This window comes from Bos javanicus, chromosome 5, assembly GCF_032452875.1.
Source record: "Bos javanicus breed banteng chromosome 5, ARS-OSU_banteng_1.0, whole genome shotgun sequence".
Taxonomy (NCBI): Eukaryota; Metazoa; Chordata; class Mammalia; order Artiodactyla; family Bovidae; genus Bos; species Bos javanicus.
The window spans coordinates 64,953,567-64,966,746 of record NC_083872.1 but is presented as its reverse complement, the minus strand read 5'-3'; the positions used below and the strand labels follow the sequence as shown (position 1 = coordinate 64,966,746).

At 40.5% G+C, this 13,180-nt stretch overlaps 1 protein-coding gene across 4 annotated transcripts in view; it reads right to left on the bottom strand.

Annotated features, from left to right (window-relative positions):
• The window catches only part of NR1H4 (nuclear receptor subfamily 1 group H member 4), an 81,367-nt gene that overhangs the window by 15,869 nt on the left and 52,318 nt on the right, over nucleotides 1-13,180 (bottom strand). For 2 of the 4 annotated variants that reach the window (XM_061417034.1, XM_061417031.1), the window contains 4 exons: nucleotides 7,819-7,971; nucleotides 5,544-5,677; nucleotides 3,437-3,535; nucleotides 3,018-3,117 (listed from right to left, as the gene is read on the bottom strand). In XM_061417034.1, the coding sequence (XP_061273018.1) occupies nucleotides 3,018-3,117; nucleotides 3,437-3,535; nucleotides 5,544-5,677; nucleotides 7,819-7,971 (486 nt within the window). The remainder of the gene's footprint in view (nucleotides 1-3,017; nucleotides 3,118-3,436; nucleotides 3,536-5,543; nucleotides 5,678-7,818; nucleotides 7,972-13,180) is intronic. The other 2 variants (XM_061417035.1, XM_061417032.1) reach the window with 1 other exon arrangement.

Genomic DNA, 13,180 nt, shown 5'->3' with positions numbered 1-13,180 from the left:
CCATAATTTGTATTTTAACCAAGTATAAAATCAGATTGTGAGAGTAAAGAATAAGCTTTTTCAAATTATATTCCCTGTCTACCTCCTACCCAAGATTCTGAATCACACTTTTAGAAGCTATGCCCCTTTGTTTCTCTTCCTAAAATATAACCCAGAAACTTAAATCAGGCCTGAAGTCTCATTTCCATCTCAGTGTCACAAATGCCTGATCAGGCCAAGTCTCAGAACATCTGTAAGTAGCAGCTCTGCTGTAACCATCTCTTTTCCTACTGGTAATGAATAACCTTCCCCTGTTCTAAGAATTTGTCTTTTCTGTCTCTTAAAAAAAAAAACAAAAGTCACTACCTTAAAGACCCTAAGAGCTCTTCTGAGGGCAGGAGCCTTGCTGAGTCTCCAGCACCCTGGATAGTGCCTGGCACAGGTTATGCTCAAAGTGCTGAAAGACTCTTGCTGCGTCTTTCACAAAATACCCTTTCATACTGGTATTATATCCCTATTATTATTATACATAATAATGTTGTCATTTCTAAAGTTATTGTTAATCAATATTCTTAGTTTCTCAAGATTTTCTTGCCTTTAATTTCCTGCTGTATTTAAATTTTTTTCCTTCTACTTTATTCATAAAACATGCATTAATTAAACATGCATTAATTGTTTCTCTCCCTCGGGAACTATGTTAGGCACTGGAAATGAAGAGGTGTATAAGATTCTTGCCACTGCTTTCAGATAAGCCACCTTCTTGTAAATAAGATTCTTTCTTTTCTTCAGTTATTCCTTGGTTCAATACCAACTGACCATTTGAACTGAAAAACCTTTTCCCATAAGCAACCAAGAACATCACATTCTCCCTTTCCTAGTTCTACCCCTGACCTAGTTTCCACTCTTGTACAATCTTGGTTTTGATCAAGATTGCTTTAGCTAAATTAGCATACAACAAATTAAGTTTCTCTTTCATTGTTAATAAAGGAATGAGATATATTAATGTTTCAATGATAAGAACTTTCTCCCAACGTTTTATGACTTTTACATAAGTTTATGTCTATCTATGACACATTTAATAAAATAATAGCATAATGCTAGCAAAAGAAAGCAAATTAAATGTCTAATTAAAATCCTACATCAGAAGTTACCTTCTATAACAATATTACAGTGTTGTGCTACTATACAAGGTATATACTCTACTAGACCATGGGTTTCTAATGTACTGCTTCTGTTGCTGCTAAGTCGCTTCAGTCATGTCCGACTCTGTGCGACCCCATAGACGGCAGCCCACCAGGCTCCCCCGTCCCTGGGATTCTCCAGGCAAGAACACTGGAGTGGGTTGCCATTTCTTTCTCCAATGCATGGAAGTGAAAAGTGAAAGTGAAGCTGCTCAGTCCTGTCCGACTTCTAGTGACCCAATGGACTGCAGCCTACCAGGCTGCTCCGCCAATGGGATTTTCCAGGCAAGAGTCCTGGAGTGGGGTGCCATTGCCTTCTCCGTCCAATGCACTAACATATTTTAAAAACACTGAAACAACTTAAACCTATTGACTTAGCATTGATAATGCAGCTGGAAAATGGGGGCTGGGGAGGGGTGTAACTTTGGGAGGTAAGAATCTTGAATTCCAGTTAACGCACTGGCACCATCTAAATGGGGCTTCCAAGGTGGCTGCCTGCCAATGCAGGAGACTCAGGAGACGAAGGTTAAATCCATGGGTTGGGAAAATCAGCTGGGGAAGGGAATGGCAATCCACTTCTTGCCTGGAAAATTCCATGGACTGTGGAGCCTGGTGGGCTATAGTCCATGGGATCACAAAGAGTCAGACACGATTGAGCATGCACACACAATCTAAATGATTATGGATAAGTCCCTCTCCCTCATCCTCCACATACAACTGTTCATCAAGCCCTATCAATTTTTGAGTCTCTCTTCATTTCCTCTGCATTGCTTTATTTCAAGCCCTTTACCTAGATTGGTGCAGTAGGCATACTAACTGATTCTGACTACCTGCAATGCTTCCCTTTTCAAATCCATCTTATACAAACCCAATAAAGTCATATCTCTGTAACATAAACTTCATCATGTTGTACTTCAAAAATAAATAAATAAAGCCACCAAAACCCCTTACCATCCAGGGGATAAGAATTAAATCCTTTAGTTATGTCCTCATCAGTCTGGTACCAATCTGCCTTATGTCAAACCAAGGAGCCCACCATAGATACACTGAATCTTCTCTCCCATCTCTAATAATTCTATTCTTGTTCATGCTTCATTACATTTTCACAAGCAGATCTCTCAACTTGGAATGCCCCTTCTTTCCTATCACCAGGAAAACTCCTTTTTTGTTTTATACCCAAATCAATAAGATTCTTTCTGAAGCCTCCTGGTCTTTCTCAGGTACAATTAGGAACCATTTTCTCTCTCTTCAAACAGTGCTTTGTATACATTAAAAATTTTTTTAGCCTTTAGTTACTCTACTTGAAGGTAATTGTTAGGTACTTATTATAGTGAAAGGGAACGTCTTAGCTGCTCAGTCGTGTCTGACTCTTTGTGACCCCATGGACTGTAGCCCGAGGGGCTCCTTTATCCATGGAATTCTCTAGGCAAGAAAACTGGAGTGCGTAGCCATTCCCTTTTCCAGGGAATCTTCCCAACCCAAGGATCATACCTGGGTCTCCCAAATTGCAACCAGGTTCTTTACCATCTGAGATAGCAGTTGAGACACAGAGTCAGACATGACTGAGCAACTTTCACTTAGTATAGAGCAGGTATCAGAAATGCTTATTGGATGAATAAATGGACGAATAACAATTCTGCAAAGTTTCAATTTTTAATCTATCATTTGGTGAATTATTATAAATGACTTGCTGATGAGTGGAACATGATCTGGCCCTAATATTTCATGTCTGTAGTAGACACATGAATTTAGAGCAGATGTGAGATGACTCCCATTCGATGATAAACAGACACCTGCCTTTCAATGTCACAAGAATACTGTACAGTATAGTAGAGAAATAAGTATGTGCAAAGATACCTGGAAGTTTTTTTGTGAATTCTACAAGAACCTGTACATGACTGGTAGCCATTTCAGTTAAAATGATAAAATTTTCTTCTGCGCTGAATTCTTCTTTTAACTAAATTTTAAGGAAAACAAGCAAACAATAAGCAGATCAGAGAAATCAACATAAAATTATTAGACTACAGAATCATATTTATATGATAAAATTTAAGACCCAACTCATATTTTCAGATCTTTGGAGAACAAATGCTATTACCAAGCTAAATATGAGACTTATTCTTTGTTTAATGTAGCAAAAAGTTTAAAGTATAACTTTAATTCTAAGCCCTAATCATTTTAAAGTAACATATTCATATATAAATTTGACCTCCAAGGTAGTCAAAGCTCGAGAAAATATTAACTTCAAACACATAATTTTCAGATATTGTACATACAAATTTATTTGTTATTTCCTGAGGCATCCTCTGCTTGCTATATGAATCCATAATATAATGAAGAAGATTCTGTTGATCTGGGGTGAGTTCAGTTTTCTCCTACACTGGCAAAAAAATAAAAGGTGTTAGGGAAGGTGGTTATAAGGCATGTTTCTCATATATGCATTCATCTAGAGTAAACCACTAGCAGAAACTCTTGAAAAAAGCCCTAAATACGGCAGAAACTGTGCACGCACTCTGTTATAATGTGTACTTGCTTTCTCTGGGTCATTGGACAAGCTATATCACATTTCACTAAATTTGTCCCACGTGGCTAATTTTCCTATCTACAAAACATGGATAGCAAAATATTCCTTTCATGTATTTCTTATGAAGAAATAATAATCTGGATATGAAGCCTATCAAGACAATTCACAAAATTACTGAAAATTCAAAGTTTAATCATAACTAAGAACAGCTTCCCACATATAAAATGGAGACTCCACCTAAGTGTAGTTATGTGGAACAGGGATCAACCAACTGTAGCCCATGGACTAAATCCACCTGCTTTTATAAATTTATTTCAACAGAACTACACTCACTTTTCAGTGTATTGTCTATACTGCTTTTGCACTACCATGGCGGAGTTGAATGGTTCTCACAGAGACCGTGTGGCCAAGGCCTAAAATATCTGGTCCTTTATAGAAATGTTACCAACCCCTTAAGTAGTGAGTCATCAATCTGGACAATTCAGACCCCAAACACCTCTTTCCCTCTGATTAGCATCTTTTGTGAGATGAGACTAATTGTGTCAACTCGTTGCTTCCTTTACCAAAGTATTATTGACAAAGCACTGTGGCAAAGCAATATAGCCGACCCTTGAACAACACAGGGTTTGAACTATGTGGGTCCACTTATGCATGAATTTCTTTTGTTAAACATGTTCTGCTGCACTACAGAATCTGTGGTTGGTTTTTGAATTCACGGACGCAGAACTGAGGTTACTGGAGGGCTAGCATGTGAAATAACATGTGGATTTTCAACTGCTTGAGAGTGGATACCCCTAAGCACCCTCATGTTGTTTAAGAGTCATCTGTACTTTTAACATAAAATTATTTTTTCTGAAATGAATACAACAGAACATAGTTGCAAAACTAAACATGGATGACATTTTCATCAGCGGTATAATATTGAGAAAGGTATGACTTGACTGATCATAGATTACTCGTTTTTCAACTAATGGAAAGTTAAAATTTTTCCAAAAGTCCTGTGCACCATCATCATATGTTTGGCCAAGCATCCAACATGCTGTTCCTCTGTTTTGTCTGAAATCCTGAAAGGATTTCTTGAGTAATTTGTGACCTCGGTGGGAATGGCCTTTCCCTATTGATCCACAGATGTGTATTCACCCTGTCTTACCCCATGAGGACTAATCCACAAGCCTCTATTGAATCCACATCCTTTCTGGTCTGAGCCTCCCTTCTCAATGACAAGGAAAAAATGTCATCAAAATGTGGCTTTAAAAAATCCTCTTTATATCCCAAGCCATTCCCACTGGCAAAGTCGGGGAAGCAGGAGAGGAATGGAGTCAAGGAGATGGGGAACTTGCACTTATTTTACTTCATCCATGTTTACATAGGCTTCCCTGGTGGCTCAAGAGTCTGCCTGCAAAGCAGGAGACCCAGGTTTGATCCCTGGGTTGGGAAGATCCCCTGGAGAAGGGAATGGCTTTTGTTATCTTTTGAATTTTTACATGGAATCATATATTACTCTTTTGATTAAAAAGCAATGAAGAGGGACTTTCCTGGTGGGCCAGTGGCTAAGACTCCATGCCCCCAACACAGGCATTGAATTGAACCCCCGGGTTCATTTCCTAGTAAGGGAACTAGATCCCATGTGGTGCAACTAAAGATCTTGTTTGCCACAACTAAGACTTGGCACAGCCAAATAAATATATAAATATTTAAAATAAATAAATAAAAAGCAAAGAAGAAATCCACTTGACACACACTTGAAATGAAATCCTGGTTGTGGCTGTGGCCCTCGTCTGAAAGCCCCCCGCCCATGTCACGACATCCTGGAAGCTCAGCAGCCACTGGTTCTGACCAACACCGTGGCCCATCATTACCCTGCATGACTTAGTTGTCGAGGTCACTTGTCGCAGGTCACGTCCTTCACTGTCTTCATGGATGGCCTGATCTGCATGCTGCTTCACGTTTTTTCTCAGTCGTTTAGATTTACACTGAATTTCAGTTAACAAGCCTGAAAAAATAAGCAGAGTCTTCACCATCCAAGGAAAGTCCTATTGGATGTGTGTGGTCACAAGGCAGCTGAGCTATAGTCAGCTCTAAAGGTCTCCTTTGCCATCTGGCACTGAGCTGATTCCAGCCCTGCTGGCACTGTAAGACTTGATCTTGAACAAGAAATATATCTCCTGTGAGTCTCCGTTTCTTCCTTGATAAAATGGAAATGATATTTACCCTATAGAGTTTTTTGTAGATTAAATATGACTAGGTCACTTTTTAAAATGAGTAAACAAAGAATCTGTAATAACAAAGCATTGTACAAATGTAAGGTAGTCAGTAAAAGAAGGTGAGTGACACTCACCCTCTTCCTGGCCTAGGGGGCCTCGGAAGCTAGTGTTTCAAAACATATTATTTTTCATTGATGTTTACATAATGTACTGTAAGAAGTATATTCAATTTCACATTAAACACAGAAGTAAATGTGTTGGGTAAAATGAGGTCAACATCCTTTAGGGAAAAATCTTAAAGTTCTGTTAATTTTCAGAATTGTATAAATTATTGAGAATATAGTTATAGATGAAAATAACTCCAGGGGACTTTGAAATTTTTTTTTTTTAATAATCATGGGGCTTCCCTGATGGCTCAAAAGTTAAAGAATCTGCCTACAATGCAGGAGACCCAGGTTTGATTTCAGGGTAGGGAAGATCCCCTGGAGAAGATACTAGCTACCCACTCCAAAATTCTTGCCTGGAGAACTCCATGGACAGAGAAGCCTGCCAGGCTACAGTCCATGGGGTTGCAGAGTTGGACATGACTGAGCAACTAACACTTTCACACTTTGAATAATCATACAATATCATCATGAATTTTCACTTAAACAGAACAATCTAAAATACTGGAGAACAATCTCCCATGTTCCCATTTAACTTCCTCATTTTCTCAATGTTAATGAAACAGATCTCCAAGAATTTCTTTGTCCAGGGCATGTATTTTATAGGATCATACAAAAGTTCCTGTATCTGTTGCTGGATGAGTCTGTGTTTTCATAAATAATATTATAGACTGTTGTAGGTAGGATCATGAAAAATGTCCTCAGGACTTAGTTGGAACAGGTTCATATTTAAGTAATGAGGAACATGAACCACCTAGGATCGAAGTGAGTGTTTCCACTGGAAGATTGGATTCCAGCCGCAGCCCCTGCTGCAGTCTCTTGTTTCATACATGCTAAGAAGAGATTGTGATCGGCCACTATAAAACTTTCATCCATCCAGAGCTGGATTATTTACACTGCCCTATTTTTTTCTCCTTCCTGCACGCATTATTTCTTTGGGTCCATCCCAGTTGCCTATGGTTGGGGAACAATAGAACTGGAGTCATCTTCCAAAGGATTTTATTTCATGTGGCATTCCCTCTGTGAATGTTATCATCTCCTTGGTGATGTTTGTTTGTCTATTTGTGTTTTGAGAAGGAAGAGGACATATCTCAGAATCTGAGGGGTCTGCAGAATTTTCAGAATGAAAAATTAATATGTTACATACTAGCGTGCATCCCAAATTCTGATGAAGATTACGGTTTCTCACAAAGCCAGCAGTTAATACAGTGTTTCTTTATCTGATCGAAAGACCAAATTATATTAAAACTCGGAGTAGTTAATTTCCTGTGTAAACCTATACAAATTGGTTCAAAGCTGCACAAAGAAGGAGTCTTAATAAAATGACTTGGTTTAAAACTCTATCTAGACAATTCAGAGGCAGTTATATCTTATAAAATATTTTTAATTTTCCCCACAGCTGTGAATTTTTATGCTAATTAATAAGTAAGCAGGATATTAAATTATATTTGGAGGAAACTTTTAGACTTTTATTCTTTGTAGCTAATTAAAATGTGCTATTTTGGCTATATGTTAAAGCCACTTCACTTCACATATAATTCATTGCAAGAATGGACACTAAAATACAGCTGTTTCTTTCAGGTGTATGAAGTGCTCTGCAGCTGACAGTTTGGACAATTTCAGTGGTTCATTATTCTTTTCAAGAACTTAGATGGTTTACTAAGTCCCTTCCTCAATTTGTGACCTACCATTCTAATCATAGGGATTACCTGACATCTGCCTCCTTAAGAGATTTTTAGTGGAATTTAATTGCTTGATGCAAATACCTGTATACATACATTCAGCCAACATTCCCATTTCTTTGCATTTCCTTAGTCGACACTCTTGGCACTTCCTTCGCATGTACATGTCCATCACACAGTTGCCCCCGTTTTTACACTTGTACACAGCGTTTTTGGTAATGCTTCTTCTGAAGAAACCTGGGGAAGAAACACAGAAAGGAGTAAGAGGCTACTAACAACACACTTGACTCCAGAGATGGCAGAGCATCTTCTCATGAACCCCTGCAGGGCACCCAGGCCATCCTCGACCATACCTGTAACAGATGTCCTTTTGGTTGCACTGCATGGTCCAGATTGGCTGCTATTTTAATGATTTATCTCTCAAAAATAAAGACATGCTTGAATGATAGCCTCTCTTAGAAAAACTCTTGGTTTTAAAAGATAGATTACTTTCATTAGTATATCTTTACAGGGAGACAATTACCCGCTAATGAGCTCTAGGCGCTAGTGATAAAGAGTTGAATAAGTCATCCCTGCCCTCTTACAGTTTATGGGCTGAGAACAAAGAGATGCAAACAACCAAATCAGGGAAATTCTGTGTTCCTGGGCTGTGCTGGGGCAAAGAAGCTGGCTGAATGGTTAGTTCTGGATGCAGAGGTCAGAATCAGAAGCGAGAAATGAGCTGTCTTAAAAAACAAGGTACTGTTTACCAGGCAGACAGGGAGAGGTCACATTTGAGGTTTCATTTCAGTACTTAATATACCCGCTTGGTATAATAATAAACATGCATACCTTGCTTTAAAAATAAGCATCTCCCTGAAGAAGATGTAGCCATACCCACTGCTGCTTCAGTTCAGTTGTCTGGAGTAGGGCAAGGGATTGACTGACTCCCTCTCTGCTTCTCCTGTTCCTCCTCCACCCATGGATCTGGATGACCATAGTTCCTGGCTCTTCCATGGTGAATCAAGAAAGAATTGTGGGAGACAGGGGAGGAAGTGACAGGAAGTGCTTCCTTGGCTGGTGTTGTCAGAAGCTGGTTTCTACCTAGTGAGTTTCTGAAATCGACTCTTTATCCCACAGGTCCTGTTATTTTGAGAACTCCTCCCCTCTCCTTGATGAGGGTGAATATGTATCTCTTCTAGCCCATGGCTTGTATCTCCCTCTGCATCCAGGAATTTGGCAATTCACCTCCATTCGCTTTCTTCTGACATCCCTCCATGTGGCGCTTTTAGCATGGACTTAACCCCATGCTGTTTTCTCTGCTCCAACAAACTCAGACCTATCTCCCACCTATCTATGAGCAGTCAGCTACCTGCCCTCTTGACCTTTCAACTCCTCGGGTGAAAGTCAGACATCGATCTCTGGTGTCCCTCAGCTGTGGGAATATTTTTCAGTCTCCTCAAGGGGTCTTGTTGACAACCCTTCCACTGGGCGCAGGGCAGCAGGGCCTCCTCAGTGCACAGACCTTATCTGGGGAAGTGGGGTATCTTTTCCTAATTCCCATAAAAGCTCCATACTTTTTCCACTGGTGTTGAGTGTTTGAATGTCTCCTGTGGAGGTATTTGTCAGCAGTGGCCTGCCACTAGGGCAGGGACTCTGGGTGCAGGAGACCTGGATATGGCATAAGCCCTCTTGGAGGAGATTGCCATTAACTCCACCACAGAGCCACCAAAACTTACACAGGACTGGGGAAACAGATTCTTCGAGGGCACAAATAAAACCTTGTGCGCATCAGGACCCAGGAGAAAAGAGCTGTGACCCCACAAGACACTGACCCAGACTTGCCCACGAGTGTCCAGGAGTCTGGCAGAGGTGTGGGTCAGCAGTGGCATGCTGCAGGTTGGGGGCACTGAGTGCAGCAGTGTGTGCATGAGAACTTTTGAAAGAGGTTGCTGTTATCTTCATTCAGTTCAATTCAGTTGCTCACTTGAGTCCAACCCTTTGAGACCCCACTGACTGCAGCACGCCAGGCTTCCCCATCCTTCACCAACTCCTGGAGCTTACTCAAACTCATGTCCATTGAGTTGGTGATGCTATCCAACCATCTCATCCTCTGTTGTCCCCTTCTTCTGCCGCCTTCAATCTTTCCCAGCATCAGGGTTTTATCAAATCAGTTAGTTCTTCGCATCAGACGGCCAAAGTATTGGAGTTTCAGCTTCAGCATCAGTCCTTCCAATGAATATTCAGGACGGATTTCCCCTGGGATGGACTGGTTGGATCTCCTCGCAGTCCAAGGGACTCTCAAGAGTCTTCTCCAACACCACAGTTCAAAAGCATCAATTCTTCGATGCTCAGCTTTCTTTACAGTCCAGCTCTCACATCCATACATGATGACTGGAAAAACCATAGCTTTGACTAGACAGACCTTTGTTGGAAAAGTAGTGTCTTTGATTTTTAATATACTGTCTAGGTTGGTCATAACTTTTCTTTCAAGGAGTTAAGTGTCTTTTAATTTCATGGTTGCAGTCAGCATCTGCAGTGATTTTGGAGCCCAAAAAATAAAGTGTGCCACTGTTTCCTCATCTATTTGCCAGGAAGTAATGGGACCAGATGCCATGATCTTAGTTTTCTGAATGTTGAGCTTTAAGCCAACTTTTTCATTCTCCTCTTTTACTTTCATTAAGAGGCTCTTCAGTTCTTCTTCACTTTCTGCCATAAGGGGGTGTCATCTGCATATCTGAGGTTATTGATATTTCACCCGGCAATCTTGATTCCAGCCTGTGCTTCATCCAGCCCAGTGTTTCTCTTGATGTACTTTGCATATAAGTTAAATAAGCTGGATGACAACACACAGCCTTGACATACTCCTTTTCCTATTTGGAACCAGTCTGTTGTTCTCTGTCCAGTTCTAACTGTTCCTTCCTGACCTGCATACAGATTTCTCAAGAGGCAGGTCAGGTCGTCTGGTATTCCCATCTCTTTCAGAATTTTCCACAGTTTGAGGTGATACACACAGTCAAACGCTTTGGCATAGTCAATAAAGCAGAAATAGATGTTTTTCTGGAACTCTCTTGCTTTTTTGATGATCCAGCGGATGTTGGCAATATGATCACTGGTTCCTCTGCCTTTTCTAAAATGAGCTTTAACATCTGGAAGTTCACAGTTCACATATTATTGAAGCCTGGCTTGGAGAATTTTGAGCATTACTTTACTAGCATGTGAGATGACTGCAATTGTGTGGTAGTTTGAGCATTCTTTGGCATTGCCTTTCTTTGGAATTGGAATGAGAACTGACCTTTTCCAGTCCTGTGGCCACTGCTGAGTATTCCAAATTTGCTGGCATATTGAGTGTAGCACTTTCACAGCATCATCTTTCAGGATTTGAAATAGCTCAACTGCAATTCCCTCACCCCCACTAGCTTTGTTTGTAGTGATACTTCCTAAGGCCCCCTTGACTTCGCATTCCAGGATGTCTGGCTCTAGGTGAGTGATCACACCACTGTGATTATCTGGCTCATTAAGATCTTTTTTGTATAGTTTTTCTGTATATTTTTGCCACCTCTTCTTACTATCTTCTACTTCTATTAGGTCCATACAATTTCTGTCCTTTATTGTGCCCATTTTTACATGAAATGTTCCCTTAGTATCTCTGTTTTTCTTGAAGAGATCTCTAGTCTTTCCCATTCTGTTGTTTTCCTCTATTTCTTTGCACTGATCACTGGGGAAGGCTTTCTTATCTCTCCTTGCTATTCTTTGGAACTCTGCACAAAATGGGTATATCCTTCCTTTTCTCCTTATGACCAACCTACATAGCATATTCAAAAGCAGAGACATTACTTTGCCAATAAATGTCCATCTAGTCAAGGCTATGGTTTTTCCAGTAGTCATGTATGGATGTGAGAGTTGGACTGTGAAGAAAGCTGAGTGCCAAAGAATTGATGCTTTTGAACTGTGGTATTGGAGAAGACTCTTGAGAGTCTCTTGGACTGCAAGAAGATCCAACCAGTCCATCCTAAAGGAGATCAGTCCTGGGTGTTTATTGGAAGGACTGATGCTGAAGCTGAAACTCCAATACTTTGGCCAGCTCATGCGAACAGTTGACTCACTGGGAAAGACCTTGATGCTGGGAAAGATTGAAGGTGGGAGGAGAAGGGGATGACAGAGGATGAGATGGTTGGATGGCATCACTGATTCGATGGACATGAGTTAGATTAAGCTCCAGGATTTGGTGATGGACAGGCAAGCCTGGTGTGCTGCAGTCTACAGGGTTGCAAAGAGTCAGACCTGACTGAGTGACTGAATTGAACTGAACTGAACTTCCACTGGTGCCCCCAGGGGCAGACAGCTGCACCCCACCCCTTTGAATTGGGGATGTGGGATTCCCAGCACACTAGTCACATTTCCTAAACCTTTAAAGCTCCCTCTGTAAATTCCTCCTCACTTCAAACCTTCAAAGTGGGCACAGTATTTAACTAGTCTTTAACTACCCACCACAAGATGGGCTTGCTTAGAATTATAGCATCTATTGTCTTCTTGCCTCTGTCAAAACTGAGACAGCTGTGTCCTTCTATTTTAACAGCCTATTGGAATAATAGCTGACATTTACCAAACACCCACTGGCTTTTGTTCTAACCACTTCACTTGCATTATTTATTTAGTCTTTATATCAATTTTATTATGAAGATAATATTATGTGTCCCCATATTACAGATGAAGAAGAAAGCTACATAGAGGCTAAGTACTTTGGTCATGAGCACATTGTTAAAAGGTGGACTAGAAAGTTCAAATCCAGGCAGTCAAGCACCAAACCCCACACTCTTAACCACGAAGTTATAATTGCCCCTCTCACATCAGAAGAGAATCACTTAATATTAACTCCCCTGCAAGCTTCATCAAAGAATGCAAGAGCTATACCAAGATGAAGAAAACATTCCTGTCCTCAGAGCTTCCAACTTAGTGGCAAGACAAAGAAATAAAATCACAGTATAATGCAGTGGAGAGTAATAGGATACCTAATTAAGTAATAAATTATTGTAATGTAGATGAAAAAGTGATCATTCTATGGCCATACTAAATTCTTGTGAAGGATATGCCACATTAAAGGGGAGACAGCAGTTCCATCATAGACTTAGAGATTTGCACATTTGTTATTACAATTTCCCAAGCAGAAGGCAATAAAAATTGTTTTAATAAGATAAGTATATGACACGTTCCCATCACTGAGAAGTCTAGTGTCTTAAGGAAAAGGCATTATCTGGGCTGGGAATGAAAGAAACTGGAAGTGAAGTTGCTCAGCCGTGTCCAGCTCTTTGTGATCCCATGGACTGTAGCCTACCAGGCTCCTCTGTCCATGGGACTCTGATTAATTCCAAGTAGGGGAAGTCACTCGGAATGATTCAGGGCTATTCTGAGCCCATATGTCTTTTCCTCAAGACACTAGACGACCTGGGTTCAATCCCTGCAGGGG